The 12,674-nt window shown below is 45.5% G+C and overlaps 1 protein-coding gene across 1 annotated transcript in view; it reads right to left on the reverse strand.

Moving 5' to 3' along the window:
* Positions 1-263: 263 nt before the first annotated feature.
* Positions 264-12,674, reverse strand: part of npas3 (neuronal PAS domain protein 3) — a gene marked incomplete at both ends in the record, with an annotated part of 1,009,388 nt that continues 996,977 nt past the window's right edge. The window contains 5 exons of the mRNA XM_083634138.1: positions 264-657; positions 1,286-1,644; positions 3,972-4,855; positions 7,724-7,839; positions 8,224-8,371. Coding sequence (XP_083490264.1) covers positions 264-657; positions 1,286-1,644; positions 3,972-4,855; positions 7,724-7,839; positions 8,224-8,371 — 1,901 coding nt within the window. The remainder of the gene's footprint in view (positions 658-1,285; positions 1,645-3,971; positions 4,856-7,723; positions 7,840-8,223; positions 8,372-12,674) is intronic.

Below are 12,674 nucleotides of genomic sequence, written 5' to 3' on the forward strand. Positions count from 1 at the left end.
GAGAAAAGCTAGAAAAGATGGACATGTTTGAGGGTCATTCATGTCTATTACACAAGCTCAGTTGCTCAGATTCAAAGTGCTAGAATACATCTGTCATCCTTTCCTATCCGTTCTCCCCTCTCGGAAACACAGTCTTACAACACCTTGATAAAACATAGCAAGTAGTCTCATTTTATTTTGTATTTTTTACTAGTGAGTAGTCTTTTGCTTTGACACAGTTGTTGATTCCGGAACACAGTAATGCGGTCTTTGCGGTCTTTGCGTTAATCCTCCTTCCTCTCCAGACTCGTCTGTGCGGCGTGGATGCCGTTGCTGTACACCGGGAACGGTAACGTGGAGAAGAGTCCCTCGGCCGTGGTGAAGACGTTAGCGGCCGTGGGCATCTGGCCCCCGAGCGAGCCGTTTGCCCCGGGGGATGCCACGGCTGGGGAGCCCACGAACGGCCCTCCGGCGGCGGCCGCGGCTGCCGACATGTTGAGCCGGTGGACATGGTGGTAGAGCATCTCCATGGGGGTCTTGGGGTCCAGGCCAAACGAGGGCCCATCCACGAAGTTCATGGCAGCATTCGGGAGGAGGTTGCCCTGCGCCATGGCCAGCGTGACGTCAGCCGGCGCATACCGGATCGTCCCGGTGGTGTACACTCGCGGCGCCGTCGTGCTGGTAGAGCAAGGTTATCATTGTTAATTCAAACTAACGAAATAATGAAAACATTTTCGTTAATTGAAATAAAAATATATTACATACCCTACAGATGTTACTCATTCAGCTTCACAGCACTGCTGCCACACCGCGGCACCAGTGAGGGTTTTGTTAAGCAGGGTTTTTTTGTTAACACACCAGGGCGATTTTCAGATATTTGTGCGATGAGATTACGAGTAGATGAGATTTCTCCACGGGCGGTGTGAATGAGCCAACAGGCACGAATTACGCGATTTTCACTCAAGTTATAATTTGCGTGAGTTCCTTTTAGCTTTGTGTGAACGTAAAGTAAGAACAAAAAAAACATTTAAATAACAAATTACCCCACTTACTGCCGCAGCAGTACCGCAGCAGCACTGCAAAACTAAATGAGCAACATCTGTAGGCTATATTACAAAAAAGATTCAAACTAACTTACTTACTAACAAACTTACTAACTTAAACAAATAACTAAACTAAAACTAAGCATTTTTTTTAACTACACTAAACTAGTAACCCTGCTTTAAAAACTAATTACAACTAACTAATTGAAAACAAAAAGTCAAAACGAAATAAGATAAGAACTGAAATGTAAAAATATAATAACCTTGTGGTGGAGGCCAGTGTCCCGGTGACCCGGTGGACCAACGGCAGGACCACATTCCCGGCCTGCAGACGCTGCAGTGCCTCCAGATCGCCAGCAGAGTACAGCAGAGAGGAGGAGGAGGATGAGGAGGAGGAAGAGGAGGAGGAAGAGGTGGTGGGTGTGGCTTGTTGTTTGTCCCGCGGCGAAGCAGAAAGGGGTGGGGACAGGGGGTCCGAGGAGGAGGCGCTGGAGGGCGGAGCTAAACTGGCAGCGCTGGAGGCAGAGGAGGGGGCGGAGCTTCCGTTGTACGGAGGCTTCCTCGCAGCGCCCGCTCCTCCCTCCGTCCCGGGCGGCGTGAGGACAGAGTCAGGGATGGCCACCTTCAGATTAACACAAAGAACACGGAAGAGATTGTATTTGGCTCCCCATCTGACGCTCATAAAGTTTCTATTGTTATCTATAATGAAAAAATAAAGTAGGTATTTTCATGTAATACTTGGGTGTAATGATAGACCAACCGTTATCTTGGAAAGACCACATTGAAATTGCATGCAAAAGGACAAAGTCTTTTGGGGTGAGTATAGGCAAATTATTCTTTCGGTTTTCAGTCCGTCGAGGATTTCAGAGTTTGTTGTGATAGTTGATTTTGCAGCGGCTTTTTTCAAAAAATAGTTTTATATGATGTTATATGATTTTGTGTGTGGTAAAATTGCGGTAACTGGCAAAAAATGCTAATTTGACCCCTAACTACTGCCTAATGGCAACTTTTCTCAAAAATTGCAATGGAATTTGCAACGTTTTATGTGTTGTTGTTTTATTTATTTTTGTTTTTTTTGGCAGTAAAATTGCGGGAACTGGAAAATTGAGGAAATTGTTGATTTGATTTGATTCTGTGAGTGTTCTACACACATGGTACACATGTTTGTCCACTACTTTAGAGTCAAAACTGCTCCACCAAATAAAAATATTCTCAAAGATTCTAGATCAACCACTTGAGAAACTATATGCATCTCAAGTCACTACCAATAACATTAAAGTCCCTGGAAACCAAAATCCACAAAAACGTTCTAACTATGTTATTTAGGGTCTTATGTTAGTAATTGTGTCCCTCAGAAATTATTATACATTACTTTCAACCCAAAGCCTTAAAATCGACACTTTTCTACAAGATTGTACAAGGTACTTCCTCATTGAAGAGAGCAGTGCGCGAGGTGCTAAAATGCAGGAGCTTATGACGTCATAAGCTCTATATAACCTTTGTACACGCGCGCAACTCGCCCTACTCCTTTTGTCCGTTCTTTGCCCCCTCAGCGCTTGCTGAGTGTCTGTGTGTCTCTCTCCCACTCTGTGTGCCGAGCGCTATGCTTCTCTCTCTCTCTCTCTCTCTCTCTCTCTCTCGACTAGTGAGAGAGAGAGAGAGAGAGAGAGAGAGAGAGAACGAACGAACACAGCACACAGAGTGGGAGGGAGACAGAAGCGCTGTGCACTCGAAGTGGCAGAGCAGAGATCTCTTCCTCAGTAAGCTATGCGCGCCACGCGGAGCAACACACGCACACACAGACACAGTAGCGCTGTGCAGTCGCAGCAAGTCTCTCTCTCTCTCCCTCTCCGAGCAACGAACACACACACACGTGTGTGCACTCGATCTCTCTTTCTCCGTTTCCCTCCCCCCCTCTGTCTCGCGCTCTCTCTCTCTCGGAGGCCTGCTGCAGACGGGACACGCCCACACAGTCCGCGGGAGAAAATACACTCTAAAAACTAATTGATTCTCATGAGTTTTGCCATGACTGTCAAACCTAAATTTATATATATATTATATATATAAATATATATATATATATTTATTTATATATCCTCTTACTCCCTGATGAAGGCTCCTGTGTGAGCAGAAACATGTTGGTGTTTTTTAATCTATAGCCATGTTTAAAATAAAGGCTTTTTAAAATTTTCTACTACAAAGACCAGTGTTGCTGTGGGATTTTTTAAGGTTTGCTCTCTTCCACTCTCCAGTGGAGAGTGGAAGAGAGCAAACCTTAAAAAATCCCACAGCAACACACAAAGGTTTTTTTTGCGGGAGACGAACTTTATTTTTCTATTAACTAAATTTATATACTTTGCGACGTTCATCATCGTTCAAATTTGGCTGGTGGCTTATTAACATAGGGTCCTGTGATGTGATGAACTCAAAATGCTAAATAATAAAGAAATATTTCTGGTTTCCAGGGACTTTAAGGTTGGCCAAGAACATCGCCTCTGGCCCCAACCGCATCCTGAACAGTAAATATAATTTGATACCCTCAATATGGAGATATAGGCTTCGACCATTTAATAGGGTTAGACTGAAGCACTCATTTGTGCACCAGTCAATCCTATCCCCAAACATAGAGGTTAACCCCAGACCAAAAGTGTAGGTTAAATGGCCTTGACATTTTGCACTGTGAACTTTGGATCTTAAATTTGACCTTGTAACACTCTGCTCTTTTCTTTTTGTCCATTTTATGTAAAGAACTTTGAATTGCGAAATGTGCTATACAAATAAACTTGTCTGGCCTTGCCTTGCCTATTGTCTTCTGTGATTGTAATGTTACGTTGTATGTATATCTTCGCATCATGTCTTAATGTTTGTCTTTTTTCTGATGTTGTAAATGGAGTTACTGTGATGCAATAACTTGCTCTGACAATAAAGTATTATCGTATTGTATCGTACCTGCAGAGTGCCACCCTGTGGCGAGGGGAAGGTCTCGTGGTCCGGAGCGGCTGGCTTGGAGGTCATGCTGTATGGAGACTCGTTCCTGGAGATCTCTCTGTTGGGCGGGAAGTTCCAGATGCTGCTGTCATTGTCGAAGTTGATGGGCTCCGACATCTCCGTCTTGATCTTCAGGACGGAGGACACCGCGGGCGTGCTGCTTGGCGAGGAGGAGAGGAGGTGGGAGGAGGGGGGCGTGGCCTGTGAGGGGTCGACCAACGGCGCCGCGTCTCCCATGGTGACGGGGCTGGGCGTGGTCGAGGACAGTCGGAGCTTCCTGCTTCGGCTCCCATCCCATTTCTGCTTTTTCCTCCGCTTCCGCCGCTTCTTGCTGGCGGCCTGTGCGGACGTGGCATTAGCATCGGCGTTCGCGTCGGTGACATCGTTGGAGCTGTCACAATCTTTCGTGCTCCTGTCCTCCTCGTCCTCATCCTCTTCCTCCTCTTCTTCCTCATCCTCGGACGAAGAGGATTGCGAGTTGTGCAGCTCGGCGCCTTCTCCTTCTCCATAATGCTCCACTTTGATATTAAGCCCACCCAGATTCCCCAGCCTGCCGATGGGGCGCAGTCCACCCAGTGCCCCCAGTGCTCCTAACCTCCCCATCCTTCCTCCTCCCCCTCCCCGGGCCTCCTCCTGCTCCTCCCCGTCAGACGGCTCCAGGCTGTCCTCGCTATCCGCACTCTCTGGGTTGCTGGAGCTGTCGCCCTCTTCCTGGCGCCTCATTTCCTGTTCAGAGGAAGTTTGTGATTGGCCGGGCTGCGGCTCACGCTTGCTCTCCACCTCCGGGTCCTCACTGCGTTCTGATTGGTGGCCCTGCTTCCCCCCTGACTTGGAGTGCTCGTTGTCTGTCAAGGAGAGAGAGGGAAGTGGGTTAAAAACACACGGATGGGTCTCTCTTTTTTCTTCTTTTTGAACAGTTTACAAAAGAAAAGGAAAGGAAAAGCAACAATACCTTTAGAGAATGTAAAAACTAATCAGGTAGCCTAGCCTATGCCTCCCCTCTTTACATGATATTCTAAGACAAAACAAAACAGAAGCAACAACAAAAACAAACAAAAAGTCAAGTCAACAAACAATGATCACACCACAGTCATTTTTTAAATTTGTTGTCACATTTATTTCACAAGATTACCCCTTTGACAGATATACATACTATATGTTTGCTATTTGTCCTTAACCCCCCCTCCCCCCTTTTTTTACATACCTATTGCCATAAGTTCATACTGGCTCTCTCTGGTGTAATGAACTTCAGGTGTTTTTAATTGGGTTTTCTGTGTTTTGGACCGATGATTTGTGTGCAGTGTGTGTAGCTAGTGTGTACAGTGTATGTAGCTGCTGTGTACAATGTGTGTAGCTGCTGTGTACAATGTTTCATTTCATTTATTTGTTTATTTGAATAGGGACAGGTACACGTACATAGTGTTCACAACATAAAATGTCAATAAACCTATGATGTGTTGTACCAAAGCATGTATAGCCCAGGGCTAGTTTGCAATGCCAGTCCCTAGATGTAACCAGACATTCCTGTAAAATAAAAATAATAATACACAAAAATACAGCAAAATACAATAAAAAGACGCATATCAAAGATCAGATAGGCTGCTAAACGTAAAATTCAGGTCAAATTTCAGTACAGTAACAATTCAAATAACACAGTTAAGACAGTTCAAATTATGTTCAGTTTAGTTAAGAGTGTGTGCTTATTGTACACACTTCTAAGAGTGTGTACAAACCTGGTGGATTTTCAACCAGTCTTTGACGTTTTTATTAAAACCCTTAATTTCTAGGTTTAGTTTTATTTCCTCCGGCAGTGTGTTCCACATTTGAGACCCCTTAATGGAGAACGCGGACTGTCCGAAAGAGGTTTTGCGGCGTGCAATTTTGCAGTTTCCACTAGCCATGCCCCTGGTAACCCTGATGCACCTCAGAGGCTCAGGTGCTAAATTATGTAGACATTTAAAAACCAGTTTAAGATTGGAGAATTTTAAAAAGTTATCAAAGCTTAACAGGTTATATTGTTTCAGTATGCGGCAGTGATGCCATCGCATGGTTTTTTTTGCCATTATTTTTAGAGTCTGCTTATAAAGGGTTGCAACTGGTTGAATTATGGTTTGGGAGGCTTGGCTCCACACAGTAATACAGTACGATATATGAGAAAAGACCATGGCATGCATAAACAACTGTGCTGCTTTTAGTGGTATATGATGCCTGATTATTTTAAAGCAACTTAGGTTGCGTTTAACCGACTTTGTCATCTTTTTCACATGTTTGTTAAATTTAAGATTGGAATCTAGCACAATACCTAGATACTTAAATTCGTTCACCGTCTCAATTTCTTCTCCCTGCATGTGTACAGTGTGTATGTAGCTGCTGTGTACAATGTGTGTAGCTGCTGTGTACAATGTGTACAGTGTATGTAGCTGCTGTGTACAGTGTGTGTAGCTGCTGTGTACAATGTGTACAGTGTACGTATGTAGCTGCTGTGTACAGTGTGTGTAGCTGCTGTGTACAGTGTGTGTAGCTGCTGGGTACAGTGTGTGTAGCTGCTGTGTACAGTGTGTGCAGTGTATGTAGCTGCTGTGTACAGTGTAGCTGCTGTGTACAGTGTGTCCAGTGTGTGTAGCTGCTGTGTACAGTGTGTGTAATTGCTGTGTACAGTGTGTGTGTGTGTAACTGCTGTGTACAGTGTGTGTAACTGCTGTGTACAGTGTGGAGTGTGTGTAGCTGCTGTGTACAGTGTGTGTAACTGCTGTGTGCAGTGTGTGTAGCTGCTGGGTACAGTGTGTGTAGCTGCTGTGTACAGTGTGTGTAGCTGCTGTGTACAGTGTGTGTACCTGCTGTGTACAGTGTGTGTGTAACTGCTGTGTACAGTGTGTGTAACTGCTGTGTACAGTGTGGAGTGTGTGTAGCTGCTGTGTACAGTGTGGAGTGTGTGTAGCTGCTGTGTACAGTGTGTGTAACTGCTGTGTGCAGTGTGTATAGCTGCTGTGTACAGTGTGTAGCTGCTGTGTACATTGTATGCAGTGTGTGTAGCTGCTGTGTACAGTGTGTGTAGCTGCTGTTTACAGTGTGTGTAACTGCTGTGTGCAGTGTGTGCAGTGTGTGTAGCTGCTGTGTACTGTGTAGCTGCTGTGTACAGTGTGTGTAACTGCTGTGTGCAGTGTGTGTAGCTGCTGTGTACAGTGTGTGTGTGTAGCTGCTGTGTACAGTGTGTGTAGCTGCTGTGTACAGTGTGTGTAGCTGCTGTGTACAGTGTGTGTAACTGCTGTGTACAGTGTGTAGCTGCTGTGTACAGTGTGTAGCTGCTGTGTACAGTGTGTGTAGCTGCTGTGTACAGTGTGTAGCTGCTGTGTACAGTGTGTGTAGCTGCTGTGTACAGTGTGTGTAGCTGCTGTGTACAGTGTGTAGCTGCTGTGTACAGTGTGTAGCTGCTGTGTACAGTGTGTGTAGCTGCTGTGTACAGTGTGTGTAGCTGCTGTGTACAGTGTGTGCAGTCTGTTGTAGCATGTTGTGCCGTTTCTGTGTTGTGGCATGTTGTAGCGTATTGTGCCGTTTCTGTGCCATGTTGTAGTGCCAGGCTTGCCCCCTGCAGCCGTTGGCAGATCAGCAGTGTCGCTCCGCCAACACACACCAGCACCTGATTGATACAATTATTATACTGCTGGCTTTTCTTATTTGTGCTTTATTCTTTTTATCCTTCCTTCCCTCCTTACCAGAGTTTTCCTTGGACTCGGACTCGGACTCAGAGGTTTCGGATGACTCAGAGGTTTTCTCCGGCAGATTGGGCAGCTGGGCAATGTCCATGGGTATGTCCTTATACTCTGAGTTACTGTGGAGACAGACAGTGAGACAGACAGACAGACAGGCAGGCAGGCAGACAGACAGACAGACAGACAGACAGACAGACAGACAGACAGACAGACAGACACACACACATACACACATACGCAGAGGTTTCAGTTAGTCACATGATTTCTTGTTTTTTGGGTAGACATACATTCTTTGTTGAGTTGAGAGCTCAGTCCATTCATTGGCTCAGTGCAGGCCAAGACAGGCATAATCCATCCATCCATTCTGTACATATGTACGTGTGTGTATGTGTATCTGTATCATGCATACACATTAATATTATTATTATACACCCAAATAAACCAATGATAATGCATTCATTCATTCATCCGTTGATTCATTGATGTCCGAGTTGAACTCTGACCTGAGGACGTAGTTGACCCAGATGACATTCTTCTCGTTGGCATTCTTGGCGTTGATAGCGAGGGTGGCACTGGACTGGATCCAGATGTAGCCGCCATTCTTCTGGATCCACCGGTAATACTTAGTCACACACTGGCCCTTATTCATCACTGAGAGAGGGTGGGGGGGGGAGAGGGAGAGACAGGGAGAGAGGGAGAGGGAGGGAGAAAGAGAGGGAGGAAGGACGGAGGGAGAGGGAGAGAGAGGGGGAGGGAGGGAGAGAGAGAGAGATACAGAGAGAGGGAAGGAGAGAGAGGGTGAGGGAGAGAGAGAGAAGGGGAGAGATAGGGAGAGACAGATACAGAGAGAGGGAGATAGAGAGAAAGAGAGGACATTATTTTATGGCAGATATTGTTTGATCGTCTCGTTCTCTCCCAACTGTTGGACATCACATTCTGAGCGACCTGTTCATCACTGCACAGGAAGGAAAGAGGGAGGATGGACAGAAGGAGGAGAGAGACATGCAGAGAGGTAGAGAGAGAGTCAGTCATCAGATGTCATGTGACAGCTGGCTCTGAGCTGCTCTGTTGGTGCCGTCATTAATCAGACCAACACACACTGGAACCAGGACAGACGTGTGTGTGTGTGTGTGTGTGTGTGTGTGTGTGTGTGTGTGTGCATGTGAACCAGGACAGACGTGTGTGTGTGTGTGTGTGTGTGTGTGTGTGTGTGTGTGTGTATCTGTATAGGTGTGTGTGTGTGTGTGTGTGTGTGTGTGTGTGTGTGTGTGTGTGTGTGTGTGTGTGTGTGTGTGTTATCTGTATAGGTAGGTGTGTGTGTGTGTGTGTGTGTGTGTGTGTGTGTGTGTGTGTGTGTGTGTGTGTGTGTGTGTATGTGTATTTGTATAGGTGTGTGTGTGTGTTATCTGTATAGGTGTGTGTGTGTGTGTGTGTGTGTGTGTGTGTGTGTGCGTGCGTGCATGCGTGCGTGTTATCTGTATAGGCATGTGTGTGTATGAAAAAGGTTGAGAATCACTGTAATCTACCAAACCAAACCCCGTCATTGTATTCCTGAAATCTCATTAATTTCTCCATTACATTGTTTACCCATTAAAATAATGACTCACTTGTAGTACTATTCTCTCTCTCAAAAAATCTGCCTGCTTCATAATGCATGATCATTCTAGGATCACTGTTATTATCAAGGTGCTGTGACCTCTGACCCTTGACCTCCTTAGTATCTGTATGGTTTCTTGACATGTTGCTGATCTGGGAACTGAAATTTAAATGTGCTGTTCACTCCTCTGTAACTCATTCTGGATTAAAGCAAGAGTGAACAAACTCCAATAGTAACAAAAACATTGATTCTGTGTGTCTGCCTGCTGCAGTTCCTCTGACCAGACACCAGATGGCGGTGTGGCACCGCAGCATTCTGCGGCCTCCTCCGGCCTCCTCCGGCCGGTCTGACTGAAACCCCCTCCAGCCCTGCTCCGCTGTGCTCCGCGCCGGCATGCCGGCAATACATTTGGCTAAATTAAGCACTAAATGGTTATCTCAAGCAATACGTATTGGCATTAATCAGGAGGCGCTCAAACAGAAAGCAGTCAGAAACGAGAAGCCAGGGCCACTAAATTCAGATTCTTCTCCTCCATTTAATTATGAATACAAATAGGTTTCTCCACGACAGAAAAGAGAGAGAGAAAGAGAGAGAGAGAGAGAGAGGGAGAGAGCAGGGGGGTGATTTATATAAAAAGAAGGCCAGTAATTAAAAACTATTAGCAACTAATAGCGTTGTTTAAGACGACATCCCCAGGGCCGCTGTAATTGACTTTGGTCGGGAGGACAGTGTTCATTTTGTACTCTATTTGCCTATTCATAGAGAGAGAGACAGAGAAGGGGTGAGAGAGAGACAGAGAGAGAGAGAGAGGATGAGAGAGAGAAAGGGTGAGAGAGAACGAAAGAGAGGGTGAGAGAGAACGGGAGAGAGAGAGGAGAAAATAACTTGTTTGCATGTTAAGGCAGAGATGGTGAGATCACGCTACCTTGAATGTGACCTTGCTTTGTTTGTATGGTAGAGTAAATAACGACACAATGAGTGCACACAAACACACACACGTGCACAGACACACATTCGCACACGCACACACACACACACACACGGATGCTCGTCCTCAGAGAGCCGCGGCGTCTCTCCATGTCTAATGGAAGAGAGATACTCTGCTCTGTGCATCCTGATGTTTGCTGTACTGAAACACGCGCGCGCGCGCGCACACACACACACACACACACACACACACAGTAAGTGAGAACTCGAGTCAATGGAAACAAACCAGCTACAAGATAAATCGTGACCATAAAACATTAATTCAAGAGAAACACAAATGAAAATAAAAAAGCAAAAAATGTAATCAAACTTGTCCCTTTTTTGCATTTTCGCCCCCCCGCCCCCCCATGTTTAAAGTCCAGTTTACACCAATGATTCACAATGAGACCGCCCCACCCCCAATGTTTAAAGTCCAATTTACACCAATGATTCATAATGAGACCTCCAGCCACACCCAATGTTTAAAGTCCAGTTTACACCAATGATTCACAATGAGACCTCCCCCCACACCCAGAGCTCTATCTTCCCCCTGGCCTTAAATTTGCATTTATGGCTTGGCCTAGCGCTATTAAGATTCAAGATTCAAGATTTATTAAGTGTCCCAAAAGGGCAATTTTGGTTGCAAAAAGCGTAATACAAAGTACATACATAAAAACAAATAAGAGAATAAAAACATTATAAGAACAGTCTAGAGCAGCAGTTTAAAGTGCAGCACAACAGTTAAAGTGCAAATGACAACTGTAGCAATGATCTAAAGTGCACAGTAGTGATATAAGGTGCATAGTAGCAGTGTGGCAGTGTGGCGAGTGACTGCCTTCACTCTGGGCACATTTATATTACAAGAAAGAGCTACAATGTATCATTGTATCAAATCACAAAGCAAAACCACGGTCCAGACCAAAGGGCAGAGAAAGTATATAAATATACAGATGTACAGTACCGTACCCCTAATAAATAAGGATAAAATAAAATAAATAAAATAAATAAAATAAATAAAATAAATAAAATAAATAAAATAAATAAAATAAATAAAATAAATAAAATAAATAAAATAAATAAAATAAAATAAAATAAATAAAATAACAGCAACGGCAGATGGGGAAACATTACATTTGTACCCCAGCACCATTCTGATAGAGACAGGCACAAAGGAGTTTTTGTAGCTGTTCTTTTTAACTATGGGGGCACGAAGGCAGAGCCCGGAAGGAAGCAGCTCATATTCCAACCACAGAGGGTGGGCATCATCTGATCGGATGGACACAGCAGTGGGCGTGGTCAGGCGCATTCCCTAATTTTTACTCAGCGCTAAAGCCGGAGCTAACCATTTAACCACGCCTTTTTAAGCGTAGAATTATTCACAACTGTGGCCATTGGCGATCTAACTACGGTATAACAAAAAAAAATTAATCGGTCATTGTGCCTGCCTAGTGCCTACATGTAAATGAGTGGACTTTTCCCCAAAATAGTGATGGTTTTGTCATACTGTGGCAGGGGCGGACTGCATAATCGGGCACGTCGGGCAAATGCCCGGTGGCCTGGCCTGGCCTGGCCTGGCTGCCAAATTTTTTTTTTTTTTTTTTTTTGCAGGCCAGGCCAGGCCACTCACTGAACAGCAGGCCAGGCGCCGCCTACTGGTTTACTAGTGGTTTTATTACTTTATTCAGGTTTAAAGTGGGTGCATCTCATTGTAAAATTGGACTTGGCCCAAATTGGGCTTCAAACGGCCCAAATTGGGCTTCAAACGGCCCAAATCGGGCTTCAAATGGCCCAAATCTGGCTTTAAATGACCCAAATTGGGCTTCAAACGGCCCAAATCTGGCTTCAAACGGCCCAAATTGGGCTTCAAACGCCCCAAATTGAGCCCTTCGGACGCCGGCACGCGCGTCGGCCCGTATCGGCCTGGCCTGCTTGGTATCTAATGCCCGGCCTGAATTATGATCCCAGTCCGCCCCTGTACTGTGGTGTAGCCTACATTTCAGATCTGATGCTTGCAGTGCGCTATATGGGCAGAAATTGACGTGTGAGAGAGAGGGAGAGAGGGAGTGAGAGAGAGAGGGGGCAGAGAGAGTGAGATAGCGGCAGAAAGAGTGATTGAATAACGCCATACGTGCATCCCCGGGGCCGGCGCACTGAATAAGGCCTGGTTTTGAAAAGCGCTAACCGCAAAATTAACGCTAGTTGGGAAGATCGCTTTAGGCTGGTATTTAAGGCCGAAACGCCCATTCTGGCCTATTCTGGCACTGCGCCACGCCTCTTCAGCGTAAAGCGCATTTCAGGGCATAAAAACATGACGCTATCTTCCCGAGTCACGGGTAGGCAGGCGCAAAGCGTGTTTTTTTGCGTTTAACGCCAGTTTAGCGCCTAAGGCCA

This window comes from Poromitra crassiceps (genome assembly GCF_964638095.1).
Source record: "Poromitra crassiceps genome assembly, chromosome: 3".
Lineage (NCBI taxonomy): Eukaryota > Metazoa > Chordata > Actinopteri > Beryciformes > Melamphaidae > Poromitra > Poromitra crassiceps.